This window comes from Myiozetetes cayanensis, unplaced genomic scaffold (genome assembly GCF_022539395.1).
Source record: "Myiozetetes cayanensis isolate MyiCay16 unplaced genomic scaffold, myiCay2020 scf4, whole genome shotgun sequence".
NCBI lineage: Eukaryota > Metazoa > Chordata > Aves > Passeriformes > Tyrannidae > Myiozetetes > Myiozetetes cayanensis.
The window spans coordinates 7,904,218-7,922,634 of record NW_026087631.1 but is presented as its reverse complement, the minus strand read 5'-3'; the positions used below and the strand labels follow the sequence as shown (position 1 = coordinate 7,922,634).

At 36.8% G+C, this 18,417-nt stretch overlaps 1 protein-coding gene across 3 annotated transcripts in view; it reads right to left on the bottom strand.

The window, feature by feature from the left end:
- MCCC2 (methylcrotonyl-CoA carboxylase subunit 2) overlaps positions 1-18,417 on the bottom strand; it is a 37,625-nt gene continuing 19,208 nt past the window's right edge. For 2 of the 3 annotated variants that reach the window (XM_050329139.1, XM_050329141.1), the window contains exons 8-17: positions 15,702-15,766; positions 14,696-14,795; positions 13,598-13,693; positions 12,343-12,415; positions 12,048-12,124; positions 9,920-9,986; positions 9,493-9,649; positions 8,597-8,711; positions 7,308-7,393; positions 1-426 (exon numbers count right to left, since the gene is read on the bottom strand). In XM_050329139.1, coding sequence (XP_050185096.1) covers positions 309-426; positions 7,308-7,393; positions 8,597-8,711; positions 9,493-9,649; positions 9,920-9,986; positions 12,048-12,124; positions 12,343-12,415; positions 13,598-13,693; positions 14,696-14,795; positions 15,702-15,766 — 954 coding nt within the window. In that variant the 3' untranslated portion in view covers positions 1-308. Of the gene's footprint in view, positions 427-7,062; positions 7,145-7,307; positions 7,394-8,596; positions 8,712-9,492; positions 9,650-9,919; positions 9,987-12,047; positions 12,125-12,342; positions 12,416-13,597; positions 13,694-14,695; positions 14,796-15,701; positions 15,767-18,417 lie in introns of those variants that run through there. The other variant, XM_050329140.1, reaches the window with a different exon arrangement.

Sequence of the window (18,417 nt, the reverse complement as noted above, 5' to 3'; positions counted from 1 at the left end):
TGTAGCACATTTTGCAGATTTATTTATATGAGATAGTATCAATGGTTTCTTGTCAAACATGAAATATAAGGCTAGAACCTGCAGTTTATTAATGCAATGCAGTTACCCAAGCACTGTGACTGTGATCTCAAATCACTATCAAAACACTGAAGCACTGTGTGACAATTAGCGAAAATAATTACAAATTTTTCGGTAAAAATAGCATTATACAAATCTTTATTTTTTCATCACTGCAACATTGTAGTTAGTTTGCTGTCCATCCCCAAATAAAGTATACAGAGGTAATTCTGACGGTTGTACTTTTAAGATCACATCCTGAAAACTCCAAATTCTGTCTTCTTCGTAGGTGCATTTAATGCTGCGCTGAGACTGAGTCCCAAAACCAGTCTTGTGTCAGCTGGATCAATAATTCCGTCATCCCACAATCTAGAAAACACACAAAAAACCACAATAAACCAATAATAACTGAAGGGAATTAACATATGCAGCCGGTAGATTTTCAAGACCGTGGAAATGGAAATGGTTATGCTAAAAAAAAAAAAGAGGAGTAAAGAGCTAAATTATACTTAAAGCTATGGACTCAATTCACCTTGACCATCAATGCAATAGGTAGGTGTGTATTATTCCATGGAATTTGTTTTCTAGAACAAAGTATACGTTTTAGATAAATGAAGAATGTCAGGTTTACACATTTCAGATGAGATTCTTAATACTTACTCATCACCTTCAAGAAAACAACCTTCTTTACTTGTTAATATTCATGTGGAAAATGACCTTCTGTGTATGACTTATCTTTTCCTATTAAGAATGCTTGCATTTTAAGGATTATGTCACATCATTATTTACACTATTCAGGTTAACTCAGAAGTCAGACGAGGATGATACAAGTGTGTATTCTTTCCTAATCCAAAAAAGTCAGAGTAAATTCCAAGTATTTCCAGAATTTCTATTGTGGGTGACCTTGGCTAGACGCCAGGTGCCCCCAGGTTGCTCTATCACTCCCTTTCCCACGTGGATGGGGGCGGAGAAAATAAGATAGAAAATGACTTGTAGGTTGAGATAAGGACATTTACTAAAGCAAAACTGAAAATTTGCACATGCACAGACAAAGAGAAAAAAAACCCCAATAATTTTATTCTCTACTTCCTCTCAGTGATGTCCAGCCGTTTCCTGGGAAGCAGGGCTTCAGCACACACGGTGGTTGCTCACGGCAGCAAACGCTGTTAATAACAAAAGCCCCCCTCTCCTCCTCCTTCTCTGTGCTTTTATATCTTAGCTGACATCATATGGTATGGAATATCTCTTTGGATAATTTGGATCAGCTGGGCTGGTAGTGCCCCCTCCCGGGATCTTGCCCACCGCAGTGATGGGGGGGAGTGCTGAGAGACGGTGCTGACGCTCTGCCAGCACTGCTTGGCAGCATCCAAAGCACTGGTGTGTTATCAACACCTGTCTAGCTACCAATGCAAAGCACAGCACTGTGAGGGCTGTTGTGGGGATGTGAACTCCAGCCCAGCCAGACCCAATGCAATTTCTTATACTTATTTTTTAATGACGTCAATTTCTGAACAACTGGAAGATAGTACCTTCCTCAACCCAGGTCTGAAGGCAATCAAATTATAAATGAGCAATTACCAAATTCCCAAGTCCCCAAAATCACCAACACTTGTAAATAGCCCCTGATGTTATCCAAAAATTAAAATCTTTGTAGCATCAGTTCTCAAGAATAGCTCCATCCTGCTCAAAATAAAATCCATGTTGAAAATCTCAGCAGGCCACAAAACTGTAAATATTGTTATTTTCCTGGCAAGATATTTAAACAAGAAAACAACATACCACCCTGCTCATTGCAAGCCCAGTCTCACTTAAACAAGCATGTACTTTAATCAGCATCTGCTAAATATATGCACAGTATCTCTGGTTAAGACAAGGATGCTCCTCCTCCATCCCACCTTTCGTAACAGAGACTTTACATTATTTTTGAACATACTTCAGTGTAGGTTAATGGTTAATTCTTTGTCTGTGGAAAATTTAAAAATATGAGAAACAGCCATGAATAGGGAGCCAAAACTGACTCTACCAAGACAAGGCACAGCCCTTCCTTTCTAATTGAAGTTCCATCTGCAAATTTCTTATTGTTTGGAGATTAATTGAAAAGAAATCTGTTAGACAAGAAACAATGTATTTTTTACTTTTCTTTAAATACTAAATGTGCCAACTTAACTCCCAAAAGGAAGAGGACTGTGAACTATACATAAATACATGCCAATAAGCTCAAGGCAGCAGCAGACACTTCTGCGTATCTCCCATCTTTGCTTTACTTCACCATTTGCTGTGAAAGCAATATCCATCAAGTCAGATACAAATATTAAGAGACTGATAACGCATGTTTTTTATTTTACAACAAGGATGTGCATCTCCCATATGATGCACAAAATGGAATTGCAGTAAAAGACCCCTCTAACAAGACCAGGCCCAAGGGTTCTGATTCATCTTAGGACCATGTTCTCCAACTAGAAGAGAGAGAAGAAGAAGGATACCCAGCTCATAAAGAATGCTCTGCTATAGCTGTGGCACTCACTGACCTGGCTGCCAGTTTCCAAGCAGCAGAGAAAGAAGTCTGGAAAAAATCACAGAAAGGTTTGGGTTGGAAGGAACCTTAAAGACCACCTAGTTCTAATCTCCCCACTGTGGGCAGGAACACCTCCCACTAGATCAGGTTGCTCAGAGCCCCCATCTAACCTGGCCTTGAACACTGCTCGGGATGGGGCATCCACACCTTCTCAGGACAACCTGTTCTAGTGCCTCACCACCCGTTCAGTAAAGAATTTCCTCAAATGTAAAAAAAAAACCCACCAAAACACAAAAAAAACCCCCCAAACCCTCTTTCAAGGCAAAAAAAAAATTGCTATTAACCCAAATTACAAATATAAGAAAACTGTAGCTCTATCTAATTTCTTCTCATTTTAGGATTCTCAGTCAGTACCTCCTCTCCATTGGGCTAATAAACCATGCTTTGGAATAGCCCCGTGCTAGTGGCTGGTGGTTAGTACCACTTCCATCTGTATGCAAGTGGCACTAACAGCACATTCTGATGCAGATGACAGACCAGAGTGTTTTATATCACGTTCCGGATAACGTGCATTGTCTAAGCTCTTGCTGTCTGGTTCCTGTGAATAATCCCTTTCCTAACTGTAGCTTGAAATTTTAATTGACAACCATAAAGATTTTTTTGTTGCCTGGTAGTCAAGCTGCTTTCATATGGTCACCCCTGGCTTCTTCTTTTTTTTGTTTAAAGAAAACTACATTCTCTACTGGCATGTAACATTAATAATTAAACTATCTATTAAAACCCCATTGCTGGAACATGAGTCACAGCTACACTCATAAAATATCTCTAACTGAGACAGTGTGAGTAAAAGAAATGAAGTCGCCAAAAGTAAAATGCTCATGTAATTCGTTAAGATGCAAACTGCTGAAATCTCTTTAGAAACCTGTGAGCAGATTAATATAACTCATTAAAGAGGGTGCTGCCTAATGACCACCATTAATTAAGACTGCTCATTGTAAAAGGTTCTAATCCAGTAATCAGTTAAAGTCTGATTAGAAAATACAACGGCAGGGAACAGTACTGACTGTACACATAGCAAATTATCATTTATAAGCAAAATTACATAAACAGATTAAATGATTAAACAGGGATATTTGCTTGTATTTTAAGATCATCAGGGTATTTTTCCTTCTCTCTCCTTATTAATGCTAAAAGCTTGATTGAAAGCCTAATGAAGTCAGGTGGAAGGGTTACACCAATCTCAGTGGACATTAAGGGTGAGGCAGACATTAAGCAAGAAGACAGCACGAGGGAGCCTCCAAACTGCTGCACATGAGCAGCAATGCAGACAACAGCCTTTGTGCCCGCCTGCTGGTTTTTTTCTGTCAGTAATGAAAAGCTGTTCATTGGAGTCTTCTTGTAGGTCTTTTGTAAGGTCCCAGAGGAGAGACCTTACAAAGCCAAGGCTATCCAGACTCAGTCTCAATACAGCACCCTGACATTTAGTTGACAGTCAACTGGTTTTGTTACCACGCTTGGAACCAGACTGGAAGCATCCTTTAGTGCAAAGGGAACAGGTTACCTCTCCCTGATTTATGGCAAATGCTTGCTAACAACCAGCTGCTGATGCTGGCTGAGAAATGGGTGGTCTACAAGGTGCAAGGTGGCTACATCCCTCCCCTAAGTACATTACTTGCTGCAAGGACTGCAATCTTACTGCATCTCATTGTTTCTGCTTAGGCAGCCTACTCCACACTAATGAAACGTTCTGAGCTATTGATCTGAGATGTTGCATAGGAATTAGACAATATTGGCAAAATAGCAAGAAATTAGGGCAGAAAACATGAGAACATCCACCAAAATGCCCAATTATCTCTACAAAACAGCAGAGAGCAATTAAGAGCTCCTAGACAATGCAGAATGCACCTACATGAATTAAAGAGTGAGAGAAACCAGCCTGGACTGTTTTGACCTGAGCCACTCACACACTCTTGTCAAAAGCCCTCCTCTGTGAAAAGAGGCATTTCACTTTTGTTGCTTACAGCCAGATGAGCTTCAGCAGGATTTCAACTCTGACATTTGACTTCATGCCTCAGCTGGGCTTATTATCTGGAGTGCAGCATTACATGAATCCCACCACCAGACCCACGCTAATTCCCAGGCAGCTCACACCTGTGCACGTCACATTTCCCTTCCAAGCTACAGGCACAGTAAGAAGCACGTAACTACCCTGCTTTTTCATCAAATGACAGGCCGCTTAGCATTAAAGCACTTCTTACTTCCTAGGCTGGACATATTCAGGCTATTTACCGAGGTGACTTCTGGATTTGCAACCGAACTTCACAGAAGTTGGCCAGATATCCTGGAAACATAAACTGCCAAAAGTTGTCCAGTAGAAAGCACAAAGCTGGTATTGAATACTTGAGTCACTGGACATTATTAAGATCAATTTAATATTTTTTTTAATGCTAGTCTTAATGTTACATGTAGAACTACTTTCTTACAGATTAGTAACTTTCAGTTGTAAATACTGACAACTGTCAGTTTCTGGAAGACGACAGGTTTTTATATTGCTAATATACTTAATATATTGAATGTTAAATAAATCAAATTATTTTCAATCTTGAGTACAAGGAGTCTGACTGTGTTTCCAGTGAACATACAAAAAAAAGCAAACGTGAAAAAAGCAACCAACTATTCATCTTCTCCTCAGGGGTAGGGATTAATTTTAAATACAGACAGTTTGACTCATTTTTTTAATGTCATTATATGAGAGGAAAATTCTTCTTCTTAAAAGCCAGTTATAAAAAATGATGACAAATGTTTTCATTTTTCCTTCCTGCCTCAGAGCTCAAGGTTTTGTCACACAGGTACTAGGCTTAATCTTTAAAGGGTAATAAAAGAGATAGCACAAAAGTTTTTAACAGCTGACATAGTTTCTCAATTTGGGGGAAACCCCATGAAATTTAAATAGACTAAAACTATTTAAAAAAAAAATCAAAACCAGTGCCACTGGGAAGTCCATATTAACAATAATTAACTATTTCACAAAAGTATTCTCATTAATTATATATAATACCCTCAATAAACTGCAACTTAATAGTAGTGGGGGTTATACACATGCATAAAACCTCGAGAAGGTGAGAATATCTATGATAACATTACCACACAGACCTCTACCAGAATCACAGAACACATTGATGAGGTCAAAACCCTCCCTTAATCTGTGACCTATGTGCTATACAAATGAACTACTGAAACATGCCTATATATGACAGCACAAACCCTGTGCTACACATCCTACTGAGAATATCTATTCCATCAGAGCAAGGCAAAATAGCAGAAGCTTCCATTTCCAGTATTCATTTGATTAAACAATAAAATTTTTACAGATTCGCCAGGTATGATTACTTCAGCTAAGTATATTCCACTATCCCAACAGAAAACAGAGTAAAAGTTAACATTAATTTCCTATCTTCCTTCAGATCATGAAGAAGGAGTTCCTCCCAGGACCCTGACTCTGTTTCCACTAAGTGTAAATTGCCTTTTTACTCCTCAATTTTATGAGCAGGTCCTTGTTCAGCCATCCATGTTTGCAGCCTGCCCTGCTTGAGTTTTTATACATAAAGCTGGAGAGCTCCTGCACTGTAAGAAAAGTGGCCTTAAAGAGCTGCCAGCCTTCTCTGTCCTTTGTACTTGAAGACAGCTTCCCCAGGGATCTCATCCAATAGCTCTTTAAACATCTCGAAGTTCACTCTTCCAAGGTTCAGCAGCCTGACTTGGCTCTTTGACAGGTTCCCTCCCATTCCTTGTGACTCTGGACTCAACCAGGGTGTGGTCATTACAGCCCAGTTTGTTTCCAGCTCTCACATCTCACCTCTGGTTGTCCTCTACACACTCCAGGAGTCTCCTGCATTGCTCACAGCCAGCTGCACTGCTTACCAAGCTGATATCTTGGTTGTTGAAATACGCTACCCTCTACCATCGCTAGCAGCTGAGAGCCTGCGGAAAATTAGCTTTTGGATACCACAAGACAAAAAATGTGCAGGACCTTTAGCACAGCCAGAATGAAACTAAAGCAGAATAACAATCAGAGGCCAAGAAAGCCCCCAGGCTACTTTCCAGAGGTATCACTGCAGAATGGCACCTTGCTTCATTAACCTAACTAGTTCCTGGGCATTAGCACAAAATGCTGCAAAGACTTCTCAGCAAACACGAGTATGCTGCACCCATCAGCTAATGCCCTGTACAACTTGCTATTACCCAATACAATCACCCACCGTGATCACGACCTGAGATTTCCAAATGGCTTCAGGTCTTCCTCAGGCTGCTTTCCCCTTTTCCACTGGCCTCTCCCACTTGCAGAATCCCACTAAAATGAATTCTTCCTAACACACATGCAGTCATTCATTAAACTGTTCAACAGGCTTTAGAAAGGTGACCACATACTACATGGGGTAGAATGATAAAAAACTTATCCAGAATAAAATACATAACATATAAACTCCATGCTACCATATCATTACTTACAGAACCAGCAGAATAATTCCTGCAAGTGCATGCTCCCCTCTGAAACAGTTCACACCACAAAGGCTGAGACAAGACACACAAAATATTGATTTAAAGCTTGTTGTTTTGTACTCCTGCACATCAAACACAATCTTTGTTTCTGATTGCTTTCTTCTGCTGTTCTTCAATACTGAGATTTAGATCCTGTGCTTACAATTAAGTTTTGGAACAGCTATTTATATGTTACCTTGCACTGGAATAATAAGGGTTTCCTTCCTCTTCGAACCTCCTAATGATTGGCTCCTTCAAAGCTGCTTCATCTGCCTCAGATAACTAAAAAACCGGACAAATAAACAAAACCAGATAAAATACTCTTTTAATATTTTCTTCTACAATGACAGCAGAGCTTTACATGCAGCATCAACCTGAAGAAACTGCCTAAATGATCTCCCCAAAATTTTTCATTCTTTGCACACAATTACCAATTTAGCATATCTGACAATAAAATTAAAATACTTTTAAAGAGGAAAAAGGAGAATAAAAATATACTTAACTGAGTATAAGAATAATTGGGGATTGGCATCTTAAAAATTACTGAAGCTACTGTATTAAAAAAGTGCTGTTGAGTTGCCTTTGGCAAGACTTAAGTAAGTCTGTGCTATTACAACACTGTGATCTGAAGTGGTCACCACTAATTCAGAAAATTTTCAAGTTTCTAACACATTTTACTGACATTAACTACAAATATTTTTCTTGAACTTCTTTTTAAGTATCAGGGATTTGGGAAATTAAGACAGACACAGATGAGGGTGAATATATTCTAACCACAGAAAGCACAAATAATGTATAGAAAATGGAACTGCTGAGATAACACGTTAATACTCCTTCCCTATTCTGATTAACTACTCATTATAAACAATTTTAAGACATCACAATAAAATAACTTCTTATGGAATCAAGGCATTAGTATAAACATAAACCTCCGTTAAAAAAATCAGCAGAAAAGAGTGTACAGAGAAACTAGAAAAGTGTTAAAAAAAACCCCACATTAATTTTCAATTAAAATGTTGAAATGAGTCAGAAACTTTTCCAAACTTCTACAGACTTTTTTCACAATTCTCAGGCACTGAATCATTTGAAGATTAACTTCTATGAAACAGCTGCCTTCAAAACAAGTGAAAAGACACTTTATTTTGACAGATTTCTCTTCCTCCTCCCAAACCAGGGAGGATCCTGGCTGCTCACCTTGGGCAGAACTAATAACTCAGTGCACAAAGGACAAAAACACGATATGGGAAACACTCCTCTTTTTAAGCAAAGACAAGGAATGTCACAAATGATCTTCACCTTTCAAAGACGCAAACAGCAACGCTTCATAAAAGCTTCACGTTTGTCAATGCACTAGGTGGCATTGGGAGAACGGTAGTTCATTGGTGTCTCACCCTCTAACACCCTTTCCTAGCTCGCAAAGTTAGCAACTCTAGTGAAAGAGTAAGCCACAATGTCTTTACTGGAAATGGAAAAAGGAAGATGTACCTGTTTTCCCTCCCTTGCTTTTTGGTCCTTAGCTATTGTAGCCAGAACAGTTGCAGCCTGTTCCCCTCCCATCACCGATATGCGAGCATTTGGCCACATATATAGAAATCTTGGACTGAAAAAAAATACAGATTAAACATTAAGGTAAGACATCGCCTCACTTTCTAGTAAAGAACTAATTCTCACTTAGCTAAGAATTCATTTTCATGCATGACAGTATTACAATACATCGTTTTTTTAAACATGCGCATTAACATACTTCAATGTTTTCAGCATTATCTTTGAAAATGCAAAAATTCTGTTCATTTCCTGTATTCAAGCACCTTAATAATTTATTTCTCTTTCTTTAGTCTCTTCAGCTCACCTCCCCAACCCCCAGGAATTTTTCTCTTAAACATTCCAAACAACTTCGTTAATATCAGGAACCTTGAAAACTGAAATTAGAAAACTACGTGAGTCATGTCCAAAGGGTCAAAAGAAAAAAATCTCTAGGGATTCTGAAACTTTACACACAGAAAGCGATAAGGATAACGGATTTTTTGCACAAGCTGGTATTCCTCCTATGAATTCAGAATAATGGACCAGCGTCTACTGCCCAGTGATTGCTTAGGACTGTATAATTTTTCCTCCAGTAACTGAAATGGGAGAAAAGGACATCAACACATTCACATGTTAGAAGGTCTCTTCTGTCACCTAATTCAAGGTGAATCATGAGCCTATGAATCTCTACAAGTTTATCAGGTTGTTATTTACTTGTGAACATATTCACTGAGAACTGCTGTTTTCCAAATAGCACAACCTCTGCAAGAATTTAGAGAGTTTTTCAGAATGGTACTTCCAGGTTATGCTCTCTTAACTTACTCCTATCTGCTGTCATAATGTGAAGCAAAACTTACCTATATGCCCTTCCACACATCCCATAGTTTCCAGCTCCATAAGAACCACCGATAATCACGGTTATTTTAGGGACGTTGGCACAAGCAACAGCAGTTACCATCTTGGCACCATCTTTTGCTATCCCTCCAGACTCATATTCTTTACCAACCATGAAACCTAAGGAATTACAACATGAAGAAAAGGCTTACCAGCTTTGTATTACTACACTGTGGTACATGTCATACTTTGTGCTCCATAGCACAGGCAGAAGAACCTCAAGAGCAAACTGTAAAACAAGGCCTTCACCAGCTGCTGACAGCCTGATTTCCAAACAGGCTGGAGATGTAGGTACTACAAACCACACAGGAGGCTTTCTAAAACATAGCCCCGAGAGTTAATGGCAAAGCCTACAAGTTAGTGAAACATCAAAATAATGATCTTACTCACCTGTAATATTCTGCAAAAACACAATGGGAATATTTCTCTGGCAACACAGCTGGATAAAATGTGTACCCTGTGGAGAGGAAAATATAAAAAAAAAAAGGAGTAAGCCACTAAAATTTGGACAACTGAAGCCACCACTACCAGCACTCTGAAGTCTGTGATAAATCCTCCCACTGAAATCCATGAGTGTCATGAAGTTTATGCTACTTCTCCTTCATCCAAAGGCAAATGCAAAACATGCATTCTCTCTAGCAGAAGTAAAAAAACTCCAAAGATGTGTGAGTTCATGGGCAAAGCAGAAACAATATCCTTAAAAAGCATTACTACTGATACTGAAAAACTAAACTGCTTTGACTCAATCAGTATGTACAGACAGCTAAACAGAGTGGCGCCTGACATCGAGTTTTGTAAGACTTCTGTAGGAGTTGTGTGTCATAGAAATTACGACAGTCAGTCAGAAAAAAATATCTCCCCATTTTCTGCATAAAATAGAAGTATTCTCTGAAACTGCAAAAGGCCCACAAGCGTTATTTGCTCTTTGTTCTGCCAATTGCTGTAACATTCACTCCTTTTCCTGAGGGTAGATTCCCTCTCTCCCCATTTTCTAGGAAAAGACCAATTTCCTAGCAAAGTTACAAATATTAGATTCCAAGCCCCTGTTTCAACTAGAAATAATCTAAATCAATAAAGTTCCTCAGGTTATTTATACACTGCTGGTAAACAAAACCAAGCAAAAAAGATTATGTAGCAGAGCAACTGAAAAAACACCTAATCTCTTCAGTATATGAATCCAGCAAGAGTTACAAAAAGAAAAAAAGAGAGAAAAATAATAAAGTATAACCTTTAGCTTGCTTTTTCAGAGAACAACATGAAGTGCATAGTGATGACCACGGGAAAAGTGTGAAAGAGCTGATTTACAAAAATGCAAAAGAAAAAAAAGGAATATTGTGAGATTATGATACTCATAGAAGCAACATCATGGACAAAGGTTTCTCTAGAATTGAAACAACTGAAACCTGTCCATCTCCTTTTACAGTACTGACATGCCAGCAAAAGTCAGCAGACAAAGATTCCTTATGTTTTTTTGTATTGATAGGAAAAAAGGTTGTAGCATTAAATTATTTAGAAAAATAATGGAAATATTAGAAATACTGCAAGAGTTATTTTCTACTTGGAAATAACTGTGTTAAAACAAATGTTAGGTGAAAACAATGTAATTTACTGCTCTCCAAGTTGAAAGTATTCTTTTAGTACATGAAACTCAATTTCATGTATTATTTTATTACAGCAATAAATCAAGTAAAATTACTTCCTTTCTCGACATCTCTCATCAATCCTTCCTTTTTTCTATAGATTCTCAATAATGATTCCTCACCCCTAGTTTGAGAAGCCTGCTAGAATAAAACTACCATATATATCTACAATTAAAAAAATTCAACTGACAGTTGTTACTTGAAAAAATAAAGAACTAAAGCAAACAACACGGACCAAGGTGAGTAAACACTCTGCCATATCCAGATACCCTCCAGCATCACCAATCCCCCAACAATCTGTAAAGGACTGTTAACTGTAATACTATCACAATAACCCTTCAGAGATGTCCTTTCATTCACAAGACAGGTATTTTGAGACAGATTTTTTGAGACAGCACAGGTTTTCACTCATTATTCTAAGCCCGTAGCAAAGCACAAAAATTAACGCTCTGGTAAACCAATGAACTGAGTACTAGAATCCGGGTTTGAAATTTTCCAATAATTAGGAAAACAATTACATTATCTAAAGCAGTACTATACAGTTCAGAGTTTAGGAATACCAATAGGGCATTTGATGCAATCAGCATGGACTTGTCCTGTAAAACCTGTAAGTTGCAGGATACTATTTCAATTGTGCTGTATTCACACAAATTCAAATGCTGTTCTTCTATTGACCTCATTTCTTCACATCAGAGAGATCTACAGAACATTGTTTCTAAAATATGGTCAATTGTGTTTATAGCTTTTGAACCTGTTTCACATTTACATGAAAAATGTGGAGCCAGATCGCTTTTATTATTTAAAAAAGTTTTTAATTTCAAGAGCAAGTTGTCCACCAGAAGTTTTGTTTCTCAACGGCAAAGAAGTTATCTGTTTACCTTTTTTGCTGACTCTGAGAAAAGAACTCCATTGTTTCCAATAATTCCAACTGGATAACCAAAAATTCTTGCAAATCCTAAAGCAGAAAGATTAATTTGTAAATTTCCACATATATATACATATACATTTTTTCCCATTGCATATAAAGGCAACACTTTCTCCTGGTAACAGAAACTGCTATTTTTCTGAAGACAAACATCATTAAAAATATTGATGGGTGAGCCAAACAGAGTGAATCTAACCATAAAACCAGTGGGAACATTTACAGCACAATTATAATATATTTCTAAATACCTGTTATTAACGTATCCCCATACAAGGCTTTGAATTCATCAAATCTACTTCCATCTACAATTCTAGCAATGACCTTAAGAAAAAACAGAAAAATTAAGTTAAATTCCTAATCCTTCATAGATTTTAATTTGTTTAGAAAGAAGAACATATAATTTAAAAGACAACCTTTCAATTTTTAGAACATTAAGCAACCCACCATATGAACAGTCTGGATGGCAGGCAATGCCCATTTACTTTTTTAAGTGTGATTTATCTATATGTTTGTAAAAATGGGATTTCAAGATTAAGAATATCCTAATCAAATAGTTAAATTATAAAGGAACAAAGTTTTCCTGATTAGTGGAATTTCAAAGAAAAACTGATACCTCTAGTTATATTAGACATTGATCAACAGACTCTCATTTATAAAGAAAAAAACATATAAAGACACGAGTCACTTTCTTAGAGATACAATTATTTTTAGCTTTGCTTGAATTTGTGACATACAAAAATAATGAAGATCTGAGCTGAGGTTTCTCTGAAATGCAAAGGGGGCATTTTTTATAAATACAGATCCACTGCTAGCAAGATATTTGCCAGAAGACACTTATTTCAACTTTAAAAAAACACAAGTCCAAATTATTCCAATACTTTTCAGAGTGTAATGTGAGGCTCAATACAAGTGTTCATCTCTTTTTCCCTTAATGCAAAGCATAAACATGCCCTAGTAATTTAAACATTTTAAGACAGGTATGTATTAAAGACTCTTGATAAAACACATACTTGTCTGGTAGTGAAAAATATGGGATCTGAACAAAATATGAGATAGGATGTGGGCTCAGATGAAGGTACCAAGGTAGATAAGGACACTAGAACTGCAGTAGAGTACCAGATACTCCATACATGGCTGGGAGAACTCTCTGGTGTGCTTTTACTCCGTAAGTCTTTAAATATTTGATCTTTCACAGGATTAACAGAAAAAGAAAGCCATTATATCACTCAGCAAGCCTACTGAATGCTCTGCCAATGTAAAGTTATTATTTTTGTCAGCTTTTTCAGAATGTTATCAATCAAACATCCTTCTTAAAAGTAAAGCCAAAAAGTATTATATTTTCAACAGGTCATTGCCATTGCAATGGATTTGGTAGACAAAATTATAAAAAAATAAGCACCCAAATCAGATGTTATCAACTATGATGATATAAAGAGTGATTTCTTGAAAGAAAACTGGGTGCATTCATGTATAGGCATGGGGATCTTGCATTAATACTCATACCTCTTTGACATCAAAATTCCTTTTTAGCTGGTCGCCAACTATTCCATATATTTCATCGGCTGGAAATAAAGGCTCTTCTGATGGTTCTATAGTCACCTACAGTGATTTAATAAAACAATGTACACAAAAAAGGAACTGTCAGTCCACATTATGACTTTGAAGTTCAAACAACAATTAATTTGCCAATTTCTTTGAGCACAGACTTCATCAACCACATCCAAATGACTATATTGGCTTGTCCTCATTTTGCATAAAGATCAGATTTCTTAAACTGAAGGCTGATAACATCATTCTCACTTACTGTTACCCTTTTTCTACTCCTGCATTTACCTTCACATGTATTCTGTTTCTTCCATGTTATAAAAATATTAAGCATGTGCTCCCATTTTCTTACTTTCCCCTGTGTCCCATAACGCAGGAATTATTCTGAAAAACTGATGAAGACTTTTGTCACACAACTGAATAAAACATCTTGCCTTCCTTCAGCTGTCTATTCACCCTCTCACATCTCCACTAAAATAAAACAGGGTCATTCCCCACCATATGCTACCCATCCCGTTTTCTACAACAAATTTCTAAACCAATACCACAGAATGACACGATTTACATCTGTCCCCTCAGTTTTGGAAATGCTCATTAATAAGGACAGAAAATGTCTGTTCAAAAAGATGCTTTAGTAGGTATCTAATTTTAAGTCCATGGAAATGATCATGTGGGTTTAAAGTTCAATTGAGCATCTTGCAAAACCAGATTAACTTAAAAGTGCAATTCTGTGACTCTGAAGCACTCTTCTAGTTGCTTCACTCTTCCATTTAAGACCAGTGATTTTATTGGGAATAATACACCTCTGCCAATGCAAAGTTACTATTTCTGTCAGGTTTTTCAGAATGTTATCAATCTTGGAATGCAACTGGATTGGAATATCAATTGGAATGCAACTGCAGAACTGACACAGTAGAGAAATCTTTAAGGAAAAGAAGTGCAACTTTCATTTTCAAAATGCCTGAAGTCATAGACAAAAAATGTGTTATATAAATCAGGCTAAGAAAAGTGTAACTAATTTCAACAGTGCAGTGTTTTCAGATTCTATACACTTACGTCTATTTTCTTCTGGAGATTCAAACTTCTTACAACTTTCCTAGCTAGATGAAGTGCATGATTGTCATCCAAAGCATAATGATCTGTTACACCAGATTTTCTGTATGGAAATAACAACAGCAATATGAATACTTAGGAAGAAACCACAAATCCGCCAATGAGAACTTGAAGTTTTAAAACATCCAAAACCTTTAAAAATTTATTTTTAAGTTTAAAACATAGATGCTACCATACAGCTCTCTGTGCTTTGTTACGAAATCACTTTAAAAATAAAACCCAAGCTCGACCTTTTCTTTGAAATAGTACATTCAAGTTATCAGACATGACATAAAATAGCAACTCCGGGAAGTAAAACACCTAAATGACAATATAAATTATTATAAGCATTGTTCAAATAAAATAAAAATTCATTTGAAATTACAAAGAAAAACATGTTCACAAAAACGGCCTGAATTGCCTTTCAAAAGAATTCTTTATTCACTTCAGTAAACGGAAATAAAAAATAAGCAGTTATTGTACAACAGTACCTAAGTTACTGTGCAATAATATCTAATTTGGTCTACTATTAATTTTAGAACTTCAAAGTGTGTGAAATGTTCTGTTTTGCTGACAAGCATTCTCTTATAAAAAACACAAGCTATTCTGATCTTGCTTGTAGTAAGTTCTGACAGTAAGATATGATATGCAATATGTATTATCAATCTCAATATCTATTACTCTATTAACAACTAGCATTAAACAGTAAAGTCCTCCATATTATGCATGATGCTGCAGTATACTATACATGTATTTTAAAATAGTAAACTAAGGAAACAGCATCTTTAGTAACTAGAGAATAACAAGGTAACTATGCTAGTCTAACAGTAAAATGATCTGTCTGCACCACATACGCACACCAAAAATCTTAATTTTCAAAATCTAAATGCAGTTAAAAAAGATCTTAAAAAAAAAAAAAAGCTGACGTCTCAAATATGGAAGAAATTACTGAGAAAATATTTCTTTAAACCTGCAGTGAAGATCTGCCCCTCCAAGATCCTCTGCTGATACCTCTTCACCTGTTGCTGCTTTAACCTACCGCAAGAAAAGGAAAATGAGCTTCAGAGTAGACACCTGTCTTGCATTAATATTTACATTGGCTTAGTTACAGTGATAAAAGAGACCTTTGCAAAATGCTTCTTTATTAACAGCATTTGCCCAGGTAATCTCCCACAGAGCATTCAAAATGGGACAACACAGAATCTTGCCAAAATTACTTACTTTCTTTGACTTTGTATCCTTATTTTAGCATTAACATGGTGTTTGGATGGACAGTTACTTAGTACTGATTTACTGCTGTGTCCACTATTAGTGTGAATACACCTATGCATCCTTTAGATTCATAAACATGCATTTTCACAAAAATTTTCTTAACAAGAAAATTCAAATGTATTTTTCTGCACTGTTTCAAACAAACAATACCTCAGTTGAAACTTAGCATTCTTCACTTTTGCTTTCTTTACACAAACTCTTCTGTGAATTTTAACTTACTTAAATATTAACCACAGAACAACCACTAGCAGTTTTTATTTTCTTAACCTTCCAGTAAACACACATTTAGTAACAATAATTTTCTTTAAAAGAGCATATCAGTGGCATATAACTGTTCAGATCAAGTATGATGTCTCCATAAAAGTACCTGGAATTACAGTCTAAATCCTAGATCTGTGAAATCTTAGACCTGAAAGGGTAATTCAAGAGTGAATATCTCCTAAAACAAAGCAATATCATTTACTGCACAGTTAAAAAAAAAAACCAAAAGACTTCCTGATGCATTTCAGCTCTACAGTAACTGCTTTGAAAAGGATTCCTTGGAAGCTGGTGAAACCATTATTCATCACACATGGACAGTACAGAGGAAGAGCACGAGACAAGGAAAGGTAAGACTATCACCCCTTCCAAAACAGACTTCAGTTTTCAAGTTTCATGTCTAAAAATGATGCACACTAAACATGTAAATATATACATATACAGATACATAAATAAGTAAATATATATTCTCACACACACACACTTCCAAACTGTCAGGTTTACAGAATTATATATAGATATCTATATCTCTTCAGCAGTAGAATTTTTGCTTTGAAATTTGAATTACCCATGCAATATGAAGGTGTGGCATTTTGATACTAATTAATGGAAAATTTATGTCAGAGACATAATTAACTTATGTCTTCATTAAACAAGGAACAGAAGAACATACTTTAAAGAGAAATTGGGAAGATTTCTTCACTGAAAGGACTATGCAGCATTGGGGCAGGCTGCCCAGAGAATTGGTTAAGCTGTCATCCCTGGAGGTATTTAAATGCATACAGGTGTGGTGCTTCAGGGACATGGTTTAGTGGTGGACTTGACAGTGTCAGATTAAGGGCAGACTCAATGATCTTTAGGGTGTATTCTAACATAAGTGATTCTATGATTTGATTATATGATTTTATTCTATGATTCCATGAAATAATTACATACATCTCTCGTTATGCAAACGGTTACAACATGTTAACTACTCTAGAACTTGGCACAAATATGAATACAGCACTGATTTCTTTCAGCACAGAAATCCAGAGACTAATTTTAATACATTTCACAAAAATATTTTTTCCTCTTTTCCACAGAGGTGAAGTATTCCTTCTTCAAATCACAGAACTGGAGCTGTGGACTCTGTCAGACACGCTGAGAGACTGTCAAATTACCTTCCCTGCTCAAAGCAGGGTCAATCAAAGAAGGTTGCTGATGACCATGTTATGACCACAAATTTTGAGTGTCTCAAGGTCAGAGACTCCACAACCTCTCTGGACAACTTGGTTTGGCACGACCACCCTTGCAACAAAAAGGTGTTTTACTACAACTAAACAGAATTTCCTATATTTCAGTCTGTGCCCTGTAGCCTTGATCTATCACTGGGTATCAGTGAGAAGTTTGGTTCTATTATCTTAACTTCTCACTGCAAGGTATTCGTACACATGGCTAGATTCACTCTGAGATATCTTTTGACCAGGCTGAAAAGTTCCAGCTCTCTCAGACTTTCCTCATTTTAGAGATGTTCCAGTCCCTTCATGATCTTCATGGACCCTCACTAACTCACTGAAGCATGTCCATGTCTTTCTTGGTCTGGAGAGCCCAGAGCTGGAGCTAGCAGTCCAAATGCATCTCAGGAGGGCTGAGTAGATGGGAAGGATTATTTGCTCCAACACCTTCCCAGGTTCAGCAGTGCAACAGAGCATTCTACAAACTGTAGTTTAAGTAATGATTAAAGTTATTTAAAGTGAATGGTTGAAGTTGTCTTAAAGTTTATTAAATTCTAACAGACTGCAAGTAAGAGCCTTGGCAAGTGGGTATTTTCAAAGAAATCCTGTTCAAGGTATTTCAGTTAGAAATTATCAGGAGTAATGAACACAAATTTCAGATATAATGTGCATTTCCCACAAGAGATGAGGCTGACATGTAGAAAAGTCTCTAGTACATAAATACACATGAATTTCACAAACTTATTTGTCAAATAAGTTTTTTTACCAGACTTTTCTTCACCTCTGAGCACAGAAAGTAGCAAATTTTCCCTTGGGAAGGAAGAATCGGAAGTTTCTGGAAAGAGATGACGAAGCCTGAGCTACCAAGCTATACTGCCAAAGATGAGGATATAGATACCTTCAGCCTGGGGAAGTGCAGAAGAACAGCCCTAAATATTACTA